This window comes from Mytilus edulis, chromosome 13 (genome assembly GCF_963676685.1).
Source record: "Mytilus edulis chromosome 13, xbMytEdul2.2, whole genome shotgun sequence".
Lineage (NCBI taxonomy): Eukaryota > Metazoa > Mollusca > Bivalvia > Mytilida > Mytilidae > Mytilus > Mytilus edulis.
The window spans coordinates 21602766-21615945 of record NC_092356.1 but is presented as its reverse complement, the minus strand read 5'-3'; the positions used below and the strand labels follow the sequence as shown (position 1 = coordinate 21615945).

The following is a 13180-nucleotide window of genomic DNA, read 5'->3' as shown; positions in this document are numbered from 1 at the left end:
ATAAAAATCAGTTGTACCATGAGAGACAAGAATTGTTTTGAAATATGTCATCTGTCTTTGTATAGTCATGATAGTTTTAGAATGTTCCCTTTTCATTAACATTCTATTTAATGAAATATTCTTATTCTTATATAACATGTATAGTAAATGCTTATGAAGAAAAATAAACAACAAGCTTTTAACAATTATTCTACTGGACTAAAATACCTGTTGCACTGAAAAACAATGAAAATAATATAACATTATTTTTTATTCGAGAAATTTCAAACAAAATAATTATGTCAGATCACTGTAAATACTTGTACATGTATGTATAAAAGTAAAGTAAATTCATATCTGTATATCAGTTACAATATTTATACAGTGAAATCTGTAAACCAATCTCATTCAGGACTGAAGTTCAAAATGCATTCAATGTGAATAGCATTCGAAGTAAACTGCCACTACTGCATGGATTCCTAGTATGTATGTTTTTAGTTGAACATGTTGAAAATACATATGTTTTATTCAGTATCCTTACTATCTCGTGTGCAATGGCAAGTGGTTGAACTATCTTTAAATCGCAATAAACTGGCTGTATAATGCAAAAAAAAACCTATCACCGCTGATTTCCAATCAAAACTTAACCAAAAGTTGTCCATGCAAGGGAAATAACTCTGTATACACAAAAAGGAGGGTTATTTATAAAAATTAATTTTGATATGAACACAGCTATCTAGATTTATTTAATGGACCTAATTATTTAATTAATATATTAAACTTAATAAAAAAATACATTTTATGGCTGTATAAAGTTCCCTTGTATTTTTTTGAAACGAATGTAACTTTCAAACCCTTGTTTGTACCTCAAATATTTCATCGTATTCCCGAAAATTATAATATACAAAATCATGTATATTCATATAATATCTATCAAAAGCAATCAGAACCTTCTGAGACTTAACAAGTTAATAGAAGGCCGTAATCGGAGGTCACCCAAAGATTTTACTTTTACACACATCTGGGAACAATTATTTAGGGTAATTTGGAGTTATCTCCCATTGGTTTGCCATACCTAACAGTAGCGAGTATTTTGAGACAACCCCCAAGTTTGTATTTTTCGTTATACTGATAACATTTGGCTGCCTAATATATCGAAATCTATGTTTTCTTATGTAATAACTCTACCTTCATCGTTGTATATTCGCCACAATGTCTGTTATGCATGTACATGGTCGTATTCATCAATATAGTATGCTGCTCGGCAATGGCGACCTTGAAATTCCTCTGGTCCGATAATGGCGCCAAATTAGAGGGAAGCAACTCGCGCCAGACAAAATTACCGTATTTCACCAAAATAATCAAAATTTCGCTTTTTGATAAAAAACAGTAATACGATAACCACATTTATATTCAGTGATCGTTCATTGATATAATTACAAACATTATTTTATTAAAGCCATCAATAAAGAATTCACAATTAAGTAATTAATGGAGTCCATTGAAATCAGACCTTATGGGGTAGAGGGGTTAAACAAAAGCTCGTAACTTTTTTAAAAGCCTGGTGACCCCCATTTTATTTTACCTTAAAATGTTCGAAAAGTTCATAGCTTTGACATATCTGTTTTTAAAAAAAATCTACCGGGGAAATTTTACGAAAAATCGATTAAACCAATATTTTTTGCCTTAAACTGAAATTAGAAAATGCAAAATTTAGACATTAATCTGAAAATAAAAGGATTTTTAAGTCAAAAACAACCAAGGCAAAGGTTTACATTTCAAATTCTAATGTTTTTTCACATAAAAATCATACTGAACTGGTTTTAAAAGTCTTTTAATTTGATGTAACCGTTATTGTTGAAAGGGTGGGCATGTTTGGAAATAGGGTCAAAATCGCACATTTCGCTTCAATTTGAGGGGAAAACGAGCCTGGTGACCCCCTTTTTTCTTTGCATTTTTGGATTCAGCATAAAAAGATCTACAAAATATGTGAAAATAAAAAATTCTACCGGGGGTCCTTATTGGGGTGAGCCACCTTAACTACATGTATATATAACAGATTACTTTATTCAACTAAGATGAAGAGGTACGAAATCCTAGCCCATAGATATAAGAAGATCTGGTATGAGTGCCAATTAGACAACTTTCCATCCAAGTCATAATTTGTAAAAGTAAACCCAGTTTTTCACCAATAATTTTAAAATATATAATAAATAGAAAGACACTTTGAAATGGCAACACAAGTACTGGCCACTAACAACTATAAAAGAGGGACGAAAGATAATAGAGGGACAGTAAAACTCATTAATCGAAAATAAACTGACAACGCCATTGCTAGAAATGAAAAGGACAATCATCAAAAATATATAGATATTTATAATATATCATGTGGCACTATTCCGACATATATACAAACGCCTAACAAGTGTACAAAATAACACCAATATTCAGAAAAAAAGGGAAGGGGGTATCGAGCTTGCCTCCCTAGAGTGTCTTGCACAGTCGTTGAAAAAAAAAATATATGAGCAATAACTAGAAGGCGTGTCGACTGAGGACTTCGACCATTATACTTTTTTGCAGACCTCGTCTTGCTGATCAGTTTTGAATATTCAGCAAATATGGCAAAATAAATAATAAAAACGTCATTAAAGGACAATGACTCGAAAAAAAGAGTTGTCTGACGCTTTTGATCATGTTGACTTCTTTTTAGATCTTATTCTGCTAACATTTGTTATTTGAAGTTTCTCTCTATCTATGTTTAGGACAAAAGGCAATATAAACACACATAAATGATAAAATAGTTTATTTCAGTGCAATTACTCATGAAGGACAGGTTTGACTAAACGGAAAAAAATAGTGCTCAACATTCTGAACATATTCTCCTGTCGGATTTATTTCTCATTTTAAAGGGGTGTTCGAAATAATAGACCAAACTTGCATGTTACCCCTATTTGTTTTATTTTAGCCATGTCTGCCATCTTTGTTGGTAGGCACGGTCATAGGACACATCTTATAAACTAGATACCCTAATGTGGTGAAGTCGGGTTAAATTTGGCGAATATGTTTTGTGAAAGCTAACAGACGACGAAGGCTGACGGACGCCAATTGATGAGAAAAGTTCACTAGGACCTACGGGTTAGGGGAGCTAAACATTATGTAAAGGTGTTAGGGTTATCATCATAGAGGCTCCCGCAGTGTCAAAAACGACCTGCGACCTCCGAGCTTTTTAGAGGCGACTTCCGACCTGATGGCCTTCTAAAAACGACCTGCGACCTGTAAAATTTGGAAAAAACGACCTCCGACAGACTTCCGTCCTCTGTGTTGGGGAAAAAACGACCTGCGACCTGTACATTTCCCTTATAAACGACCTCTCGACGAATTTAAAAGCGACCTTGCGACCTGAGGGGGGTACCCTGTGGGAGCCTCATCATAATGACTCTACTTCATATTCACGCTGAGTCGGCTGGCAATATACTACACGCTGTCCACATGAATGCACGTGACCTTAGCCATACAAATTACTCTCGGACTTGTTGCTCTTCCTCATAAATGTCACGTGCGTACAATTGATATTGAGCGTGTCTGTGTTAATATTAATTTTTCCTTTGCTTATGAATATTTATTTAATAGAAAGTACAACTTATACATATCAAATTAAAAAAAAAGTAAACATAATAAGAAGAAATTTAAGTGTTCATTTTGATTCCTATTGAAAAGGGTGAATATATTTATTTCGCTTGAAAATATTTTAAACTACTTTGAAGAAGATGTCTTTTTTTTTACATTAAATAGAAGGAATGAATGGCGACTGTCCAACATCCTGAAAAAGAAAGCACATTAATTTTACACGTCATTAAAGGCTCAGTTTTATCCTTCTTTTAAAGTGTTTAATGATTTATACTTTGCATTAGTGTGGTTGTATAAAACAGAATTCACAGTAAAGGCATTTGAATATTTTTTTTTTTTTTGCAATGCAATGCAAATCGCTTGGTCAATGTTCGTGGAACCCTTTTCCTAGCATCCAAATCAACAAGAGATTATGTTTCAACATTCGAAACGTGATCTGTTGTTTCACAAAACGCAAACGTGATCATTTTTTTTCTTCACAAAACGCAAACGTGATCTGTTGTTTCACATAACGCAAAACGTAATCTGTTGTATCACATAACGCAAAACTTGATTTACAAGTAATATTTTTTTCATTTATTTTTTATAAACTTTTTCAATATCTGCTTGTGTTTATTAAAATCGTATAAACTACGAACAGAAAAGTATTTCATTTCATTTAAGATTGACAACATAATAATTATGTCGAAAGAAATGTTATTGCTGGACGGTAACACAGTCTACATCCCCTCTATTAATTACAAAAGTTCCATATGTGATCATAATTATGTCCCTCTGGAATCATGATATGGTACCCATAATTGATCATTGAAATCCTCTTTTTTAATGATAAACCACATCTAAAAGGGCTATTTTCATTGTCATGGTATTATCATAATTTCAAACCGATAGTGCTGACATGGCTATAAAAATATGATCACTCCTTCGTCTTCTCCCAACAGTAATAATGCTAATGAGAAGCTAGGCATCGGTTTGTCAGTGCGGGATGTAAAATGTATGAATACACAGTCACATACAGTCATACATTTTACCTATTATGACTGTTTGTTTCATTCTCACATTATTGTCAATATAATGGAATTTTATGCGACTGTCATACAAATGAGAGGTGTAGCAAGCTTTAAAACCAGGTTTAATCCACCATTTGCTGCATTGAAAATGTCTGTTCTAAGTCAGGTAAATATATATATGTAGGACTCAAATCTATGGCGGGTTCCAAATATATGGCAGATTCCTCATCTATCATTCCATGCGTTTGATTTGTTAGGGCTTTTGATTTTTCCAATTGTTAAGGGACTTCCGTTTTGAGTTTTCAATGGAGTTCGGTATTTTTGTCTTCTTTATTTTGGTAACCGATGGCGTCACATACAAAAAACTTATATCAATTATTTGAACCAATTACAAGGCAATGTGAATCTCCTCCATCGAGGGGATCCGTTTTAAATGGCAGTTGGTCCATATTTCCAATAGCTATACTGATTGCATTATTTTTGTTATATTTATTCCCGTACTGAAACTATATGAAATAGACCTCAATCACACACATATCAATCAAACTTTTTCTTCTATTGACATAATTATAATTCCGTGTCAAACCATCATGACATCTTACCCGATTTAATTATATTGTAAATCAGATTTATCTTTACTCGCAAATTCCTCGAAATCACAGATATTATTAAATTGAATAGATTTCTTATGTTAGTTTTATATGTTGCTTTAAGTTTCCATCTATTTGGAAATATGAGAATGGTGAATGGAGGGTTTCTACGTTAATTGTATGATTATTTGTGTGATTTACAATAAATGCCGAAGAAAAGAAGTCTACCGATCGGATACCCCTCTCACTGCATTCTTAACCTGCCAATGTTATATGTCTAACGCCGTATGAGAAGCGTTATTATATCATGATCACTATTTTGAGTTCGACTATCAACAAAAAAGGCGGATAACTCAGATAACTGTACTAAAAGAAAAGCTTAAAATACAAAAAGTACTCAAGAAAAGGTAATGAAGTTGCAAAATGCAGACAAAAAAACATCGAGTATTGTTCTATGTGACTTAAAGTTGCTTTACATCTACGTTTTGGTCTCTTGTTGATAGTTATCTAATTAAAGTAAATCCCAAAAAGCGCATCGAATTCGGACGCATGAAAATTAATAATTAAAAGTAATATATCAATTGTCTCAATAGCAATCAAACCACATCTTCTTTTTTTTTTTTTTAATTTAAACCAATCTAGCTATATAGAATGATGTTGTAATACTTACTCTCTTTCTTACCGTTCCCTGGAGATTCTTACAGGACTGGGGCATTTCGAAAACGGATGGGTCTGTAATGCCGCTGGTCAGCCCCATGAAACCAAAATTAAAGACACCTTCTTCTGTCGAGATACTTTCGGATATTGGCGCGCATCCCTTTGGCGTCAATGACATGGTCATTTGGCCTCCATGAATTGGAATCAGATACATGTCAAAATCAAGTGTTTCTGATGCTGAACCATAATAGCTCGTCATCAGTTTTGAGGAAGCTGAAAATAAAAATAACCTGATTTTCGAAAATAAAATTATTATTAAATAATTAAAGGAAAACTGTATAATCGTTTTGTATTCAAGGATTGCATGAAGATAAAGTAAACAAAGTTCTTCAAGACAGAAAAAAACATCTGTGGGTACTACTTATACAAAAGGAACTGCTTACTCATCAGGGCGCATTTGATTTTTAAATTAGTTGATGGTCAAGTATATGATTATCATCCAACGTTTCTCTATTCGTCCCTTCCTTAGGTTCATGGCATAACTTGTTCTCATCTACAGCGTAGATGTTTAAATGACCCTTTGTTAGTCAAAAGGGGGATGTCATAATTTTGAGATTGATAATAGTTCGAACCCTACTCGAGACAAGTAGCTATTTACACCTCATTGGATTGCCGTGGATGAAAACATACTTGACATACTTGAGGAGGTACTTATATTAATATTGTAAATGGTTCATGTGGAAAATTCTTCAAGAGTTGCATGATTCGAAAAACAAATCATACATTGTCTCAAAACTTAAATTTTAATTGCACTCTGTTCGATATGAACTAGAAATGCTCGATCTTGACTTAAATGTTCCACATTTCTTGGCTTAGTACTTATTGATCTAACAAATTTCGACCACGTATAGTTATCATATCTATTAATTTCATATAATCTAGCAAACATATGGAATTTAAAAAGGGATTTGATGAGTAATTAAATCATGCATCAATAATAAAGAAAAAATCAATAGATTAGGCCAAAGTATGTAACTTTATACGTAGTATGCTTACGTGGTAGGCACAACTTTCTTCCTATTGATGTAAAAGAAAATGGCAGTGGTTTAACAGTGCAATTTCCCATTGCAAGCTCAAATTGTATTCCCTGAAATGAGATTGGTTCACGACAAAAATACCAAATGCAATGATTCAAATGAGTAATTAAGAGATAACTGTATTGCATATAAAGCTTTGTGGACGTCCATTGATAGTTTGCCTGTCGCACATTGAGTTCACATGGCGACGCGTAGCTGTCATCCAATCAGAACCATTGATACAAAATAATTGCATTATAATTGCTGTTCTCTTTCTAAGAGACCCTTAGCGCAAACCAAAATTCATATATATTTATTTTGTATCTATCCCAGTCGGGGAAACTAAGCACAAAACAAATCTCACGTCTATTACTGTTTGTATCTTTGACATGTACCTTTCAGCCATGCATCATGTACTATTTGTTTATCGTAGTCGTTTCAATTAATTGTAAACACTTTGTATACCGGGTTCTTTTTTCTGTAATATAAACTAAACTACTATGCAAACGCTTTCCCTGCAGAGAAACCATGGAGTTCGTGCGATTATATATTAAGATTGTTGATTTTATATGAACATACCAAATTGGTTTACGAAATTTTAATATCGGTTAACTTCAGTTGTCTCTATCTTTCAGTGTGTTTGAATGATTTTAGATATTCTTCAATTCGCCTTTTAGGAATCTAAGGGACTATGGGTAATCCTATTGTTCGTACACCACAATGAAAATAACGTTACATTATTGGTTAAATTTCTATTAATTATTGTTTAGAACATGTTATACCAATCACAACGTTTTGGTATACGCTTTTGGAAATATTACCCAAAATGCATTAGATTCTGAAACGGAGAAATGTCTTAAATACATTGAATAGAAAAATGCAAATGTCACACTGACTTATTACCTGACTGTAATCCTGAAAAACCTTTTGGTGAATTGCTTGCCCCTGGACGTAGAGTGTTCCCGAAAGGTAGCTCTTTGCTATAGTAGTATCCATTGCCCACTTATCATATATTGCCTGGAATTATGTTCATTATTGTCTTTAATATATCCCAAAAGAAAGTGGCCGGAAAAGTATAATATTTTGCTAAGATTTTCCCAGACAATAAGCATCATCTCAATTAAATTCCTAGTTTAATTTTTTTTACTAGAGTACATTGTGTTTCTACCTTATACTTGCAAACTGGCTCATACAATGAAAGACCACATAGCGGCAGACCCCACGACACGTCGCAACGTCAAAACCGCGAGGTATGCCTTTTATACTTGATCAACAAAACATTGAATTCGAAAAATACGGCCCGAGGAATACCTGAACAACAACAGAATTTCGGGTCAGACATTTCGTCGAAGACTCAAAGCTCATGGAATGCGTCCAAGACGTATTCCGAAGGGACCACTCTTCAAACAGCGTCATAAGGCTGCAAGACTTGGATGGGCTAGTGCAAGACGACGTTTGAGGTAATACACCTGGCAGCATATCCTGTTTACAGATGAGTCCCGATTTGGTCTGCGTTTTGGTGATGAACGCATGACAGTTTACCGTAGGTAAAGTGAACGTTTTTCAGACCCTTGTGTCATGGAAACGGATCGATTCGGAGGCGGAAATGTGATAGTATGGGGTGGAATATGTCACAACGTATGCACACAGATAAAAATCGTTGATGGTAACTTGAACGCTTTGAGATATAGAGATGCAATTATTGGCCCTATTGTTCTGCCATCTTTTTGACAACGCTGTTTCAACCATGTTTTCCAACAGAATAACGCTATATGTCAAGTGGTCAGGATTTGTATGGACTCTCTTAGACAAAACCATATTCGCGTTCTCCTGTGTCCAGTATTATTACCGGATCTTTCTTTAAAGGGACCAACTTGGCAGACGTGTTCGAGAAAGACAAAATCAATCGGAAACACTTATAAGGTTTAAAATTAGCTCTTAAACAGGAGTAGAACAATATACACAAGCCAACATTATGACTTTGATTGGATCTATGCGCAGTAGGTGTAAAGTTGTGGTAGCTGAAAGAGGTGGTCATACTCGTTATTAAATATCGAAAACTGAAATCTGGAATAATAACTGTGATCCGTCCGTATTTGATCCAGGAAATGTCTTACATATTATTTTATTTGTTACTGTGTCACGTAGAACGTTTACAAAATACAATTGTATCTATTTGTTATTGTTTTCTACCAAACGGCAAAATGTTATTTTTGATAAAAGTGTTGTATCGTTTCCTTGATGACTAGTATATAGCTAAAATACCACTTAAATGTGAAATCAAGACTAACCGTGATGGTGAACGGGTCTCCATTATTTTTCAAACTAATTGACATCACCATCTTTCCTTCCAGTTTTTCTGGCAAACAACATGGATAGACTTGTACAACAAATACTGCAAGACTTACAAAATGTAATAATTTCCCCGGGCCCATATTTCGTGTTAAATATATATTTCTTCCAATTATATACCAAAAAACATGTTATACAGGCTCTTATTTCTTCGGTTATATACATGTACACATATTGAACTAAGTTTTTGTTCTCGAACGGACATGATGATGGATATCGGATATATCATGTTATTGATTTTACAAGGTTAGGACTATACTAAATTGTCATTTTGATAAATATTTAGAATTTACGTTTTATTTTTTCAAGAATGTTGCGAAGTAGCGACTGCTAGTCACAACTATCTATACATGTTTTACATTTAAAACATATTGAAGTACTCAAATAGCAGGAATGTTTACTTGTACTCAGTTTGGCATATACTATCTACTTGAATTTTGGAGTTTTTTATCCAGACAAGCGCTTCTGACGAACCAAATGTAATGTGAACTAAATAATGTTTACTAAACTAAACTACTAAATTGTCTATTCTTCTTACCAGCACACTTGGTACAATTAAAAACCTGATAATAAATTGTTCAAATAAGGCCTTCGAAAATAGTGGAATAAATTACTTTTGGAGTGTCAAGAACTCGTTGGAAGTGCTTGATAAATTGCATGCTTATATTGGTGATTTTGAATCTGTTCAAAGTTTTGATTTTTCTACCCTGTATACCACATTGCCTCACATTCTCATTAAGAAAAAATTCACACACCTAATTAAATGGGCATTCAAAAAATCAGAATGTGAATATATATGTTCAAACTCTTTTAGGTCATTTTTTAGTAGCAATAAACAAAAAAACTATGTTAATTGGACATGCTTTGATACTATATATGCCCTTGAATTTTTACTAGATAACATTTTTGTTCGCTTTGGAGATTCCGTATATCGTCAGATTATCGGAATTACAATGGGGACTAACTGTGCACCACTTATTGCGGACCTGTTTTTGTATTGTTATGAGTTACAATTTATGACAAAAATAAGCAAAGACCCATCGAAACAACATCTGATAAACAAATTTAATAATACTTTTAGATATTTGGATGATATTTTGGCTCTCAATAATGACGACTTCAGTATGTATATTAATGAAATTTATCCTGTTGAACTCACTTTAAATAAAGCTAATACTAACAATGACCACTGCCCTTTTCTTGATCTTGATATCTATATCACTAATGGAAAGCTGAATACTAAAATTTATGATAAAAGGGATGATTTTTCATTTCCTATCGTTAATTATCCGTTTTTAGATGGTGACGTTCCCTTGTCACCATCTTACGGTGTTTATATATCTCAACTTGTACGATTCGCTCGTGTATGTAACAATGTTTTCGATTTTAACGAGAGAAATTTATGTATTACTGAAAAATTATTACACCAGGGTTTTCGATATCACAAACTAGTCAAAACATTTACTAAATTTTATCATCGGTATAAAGACATCATTCGTAAATATAGCTCAACATGCAGACTTCTAATACGTTCAGGTATTTCACATCCAATTTTTTTATGGTAATATTAATCTTTATAAAGCACAAAGGTGTCAGTATTCACCTCAGAAACTTACAAAACCTTTGAAGAGACTTATTAAGAAGGGATATAATTACGATACTGTTGTCAAGTCATTAAAGATTGCATATTTTGGCGTTAATATTGAGTCACTGATAAGGTCTTTGCATCGGAACTAAACACATTTATTCTAAAATACTGTTGTTGGCATGACACGGGTTATGTTCTTCTCATATATGTTATGATGGTATGATACTAAACCCCTAACGGGAAGGATTGTGCCTGATGTTCATATGATGAAATCATAATCTTTCAGTCAGTTTAATTGAAGTCTGGAGCTGGCATGTCAGTTAACTGCTAGTAGTCTGTTGTTATTTATGTATTATTGTCATTTTGTTTATTTTCTTTGGTTACATCTTCTGACATCAGACTCGGATTTCTCTTGAACTGAATTTTAACGTGCGTATTGTTATGCGTTTACTTTACTACATTGGTTAGAGGTATAGGGGGAGGGTTGAGATCTCACAAACATGTTTAACCCCGCCGCATTTTTGCGCCTGTCCCAAGTCAGGAGCCTCTGGCCTTTGTTAGTCTTGTATTATTTTAATTTTAGTTTCTTGTGTACAATTTGGAAATTAGTATGGCGTTTATTATCACTGGACTAGTATATATTTGTTATGGGGCCAGCTGAAGGACGCCTCCGGGTGCGGGAATTTCTCGCTACATTGAAGACCTGTTGGTGACCCTCTGTTGTTGTTGTTTTTTATTTGGTCGGGTTGTTGTCTCTTTGACACATTCCCCATTTCCATTCTCAATTTTATTTATTATGAAATACATGCGTTTTATAAAAAAAAAAAGAAGATGTAATATAATTGCCAATGAGACGACTCTTAACAAGAGACGAAATGACACAGATATTTTGAAACAACTACTAGACTAGTATATGTTTATTTGAAGTGAATATCTCTCTTTTTATTCTCAATACTTACTATCTAGTGATTATGAAACTATGAATTTGACTGTCCCCTCTGGTATCATTCTTCTCTCTTTTAAGAGCCTATAAATATTTTATAAGTTAACTAGTGTTGATTAGACAGTATGGCTTATGCATGTGAAATTTAACAAATAGAGTCTTATTTGTTCATGATTATAACGCCATATAAAGTGCAAACTAATAGAAAATCACAAGTATAAGACTAAAAAACATAACAGCTATCATGATCAGGCTCACAAAATAGAGATGGGATTTACCCAATATTTTGTTTTACTGAACAAGATGAAATCTTAAGCAATGAAATTGTAAATCGAAACAGGGAATATGAGAAGGAGATAACAATCTGACAAAAGAGCAAAAAACAGCACAAGGCCACCAATGTGTCTTCAACACATATTGGTTTCATTTCTCTTATCTTAACAATGCTTATCAAAGTTGAAAAACAAAGTCTTCCCTTACTTAACCGTCTTATGATATAAATGTACAATTAATGCTTCATCGCAAAAAATAATGATTTTCTAGACATGTATCATCAAATGTTTTATATAATTACATGCTTTCTAATAGTAGTTTAACTGAAATATCTATAAATGTTATTTCATGGGATCCTTAAGCCCCGGTTACAACAGATCGTACGATTTTTTTGTCGTGGAAGATTTATAAGATAGTTGTCGTGACACTGTCGTGCAAAATGTCAAAAAAATATTTCGAGTGGTCACATCAGCTACGACATGTCCACGATGGGTACACGATCGAGAAAAAAAGTTGTAATTGTACCGTCGTAGGTAAGTCGCAAGTAGGTCGTGCAACAGTCGTACGACAATCATGAGTTGTTTGGGGCTATTTTTCATGTCATGGGATGCGCGTGATGTCGTTACTGTCGTTCGACTGTTGTGATACTGTCTTGAAATATGTCGGGCTCTAACCGCATGAATCCAACAAAAACACCGGCAGATTCCAGCTCCAACTCCTGTATCAGTGTATACTATACTGCCCAAACATCAGGCGTGGTTCGATCTATGCCCTAGCCCACCAACATCGGGCGTTTCGCTAGTTCCTATACTGTTCGGGGCTCTAATCAACGCCAACAGGACCATATTTTGCTCTTGTTGGAGTCCGAGAAGGCGCCTATTCAGCAGGACCAAGCGTAATCCTTCTGGTATAAAGCTATCCTCTATAAATGGTAGACGGTATGTTTTCCTAAACATTTATTCCCGCCGAAATGTATTCTTTTAAATAAAACAAAAATATGTTGCACGACGAACGTACCACTGTCGTACGACAGACAATCCATGTTGTGCAAGCATCGTACGAAATTTGGTATTCGTGAGACACTC

The 13180-nt window shown here is 33.9% G+C and overlaps 1 protein-coding gene across 1 annotated transcript; it reads right to left on the bottom strand.

Moving 5' to 3' along the window:
- Positions 1-2768: 2768 nt before the first annotated feature.
- Positions 2769-9494, bottom strand: LOC139502050 (uncharacterized). Its single transcript, XM_071291370.1, has 5 exons — positions 9231-9494; positions 7843-7956; positions 6920-7010; positions 5877-6136; positions 2769-3799 (listed from the first exon to the last, which is right to left on the bottom strand). The coding sequence occupies exons 1-5, from the start codon at positions 9372-9374 to the stop codon at positions 3764-3766; spliced, it is 645 nt and encodes a 214-aa protein (XP_071147471.1). The 5' UTR covers positions 9375-9494; the 3' UTR covers positions 2769-3763.
- Positions 9495-13180: the final 3686 nt, after the last annotated feature.

Bases quoted from the DNA above. Each gene is read 5' to 3' on its own strand.
- LOC139502050 (XM_071291370.1), bottom strand. From the start codon at position 9,374: ATGGGCCCGGGGAAATTATTACATTTTGTAAGTCTTGCAGTATTTGTT. The intron at 6,137-6,919 runs GTAAGCATACTA...TTTTATTTTCAG, and splicing joins AAGAAAGTTGTGCCTACCAC to CTTCCTCAAAACTGATGACG. The intron at 3,800-5,876 runs GTAAGTATTACA...TTTCTTTTTCAG, and splicing joins AGGGAACGGTAAGAAAGAGA to GATGTTGGACAGTCGCCATT.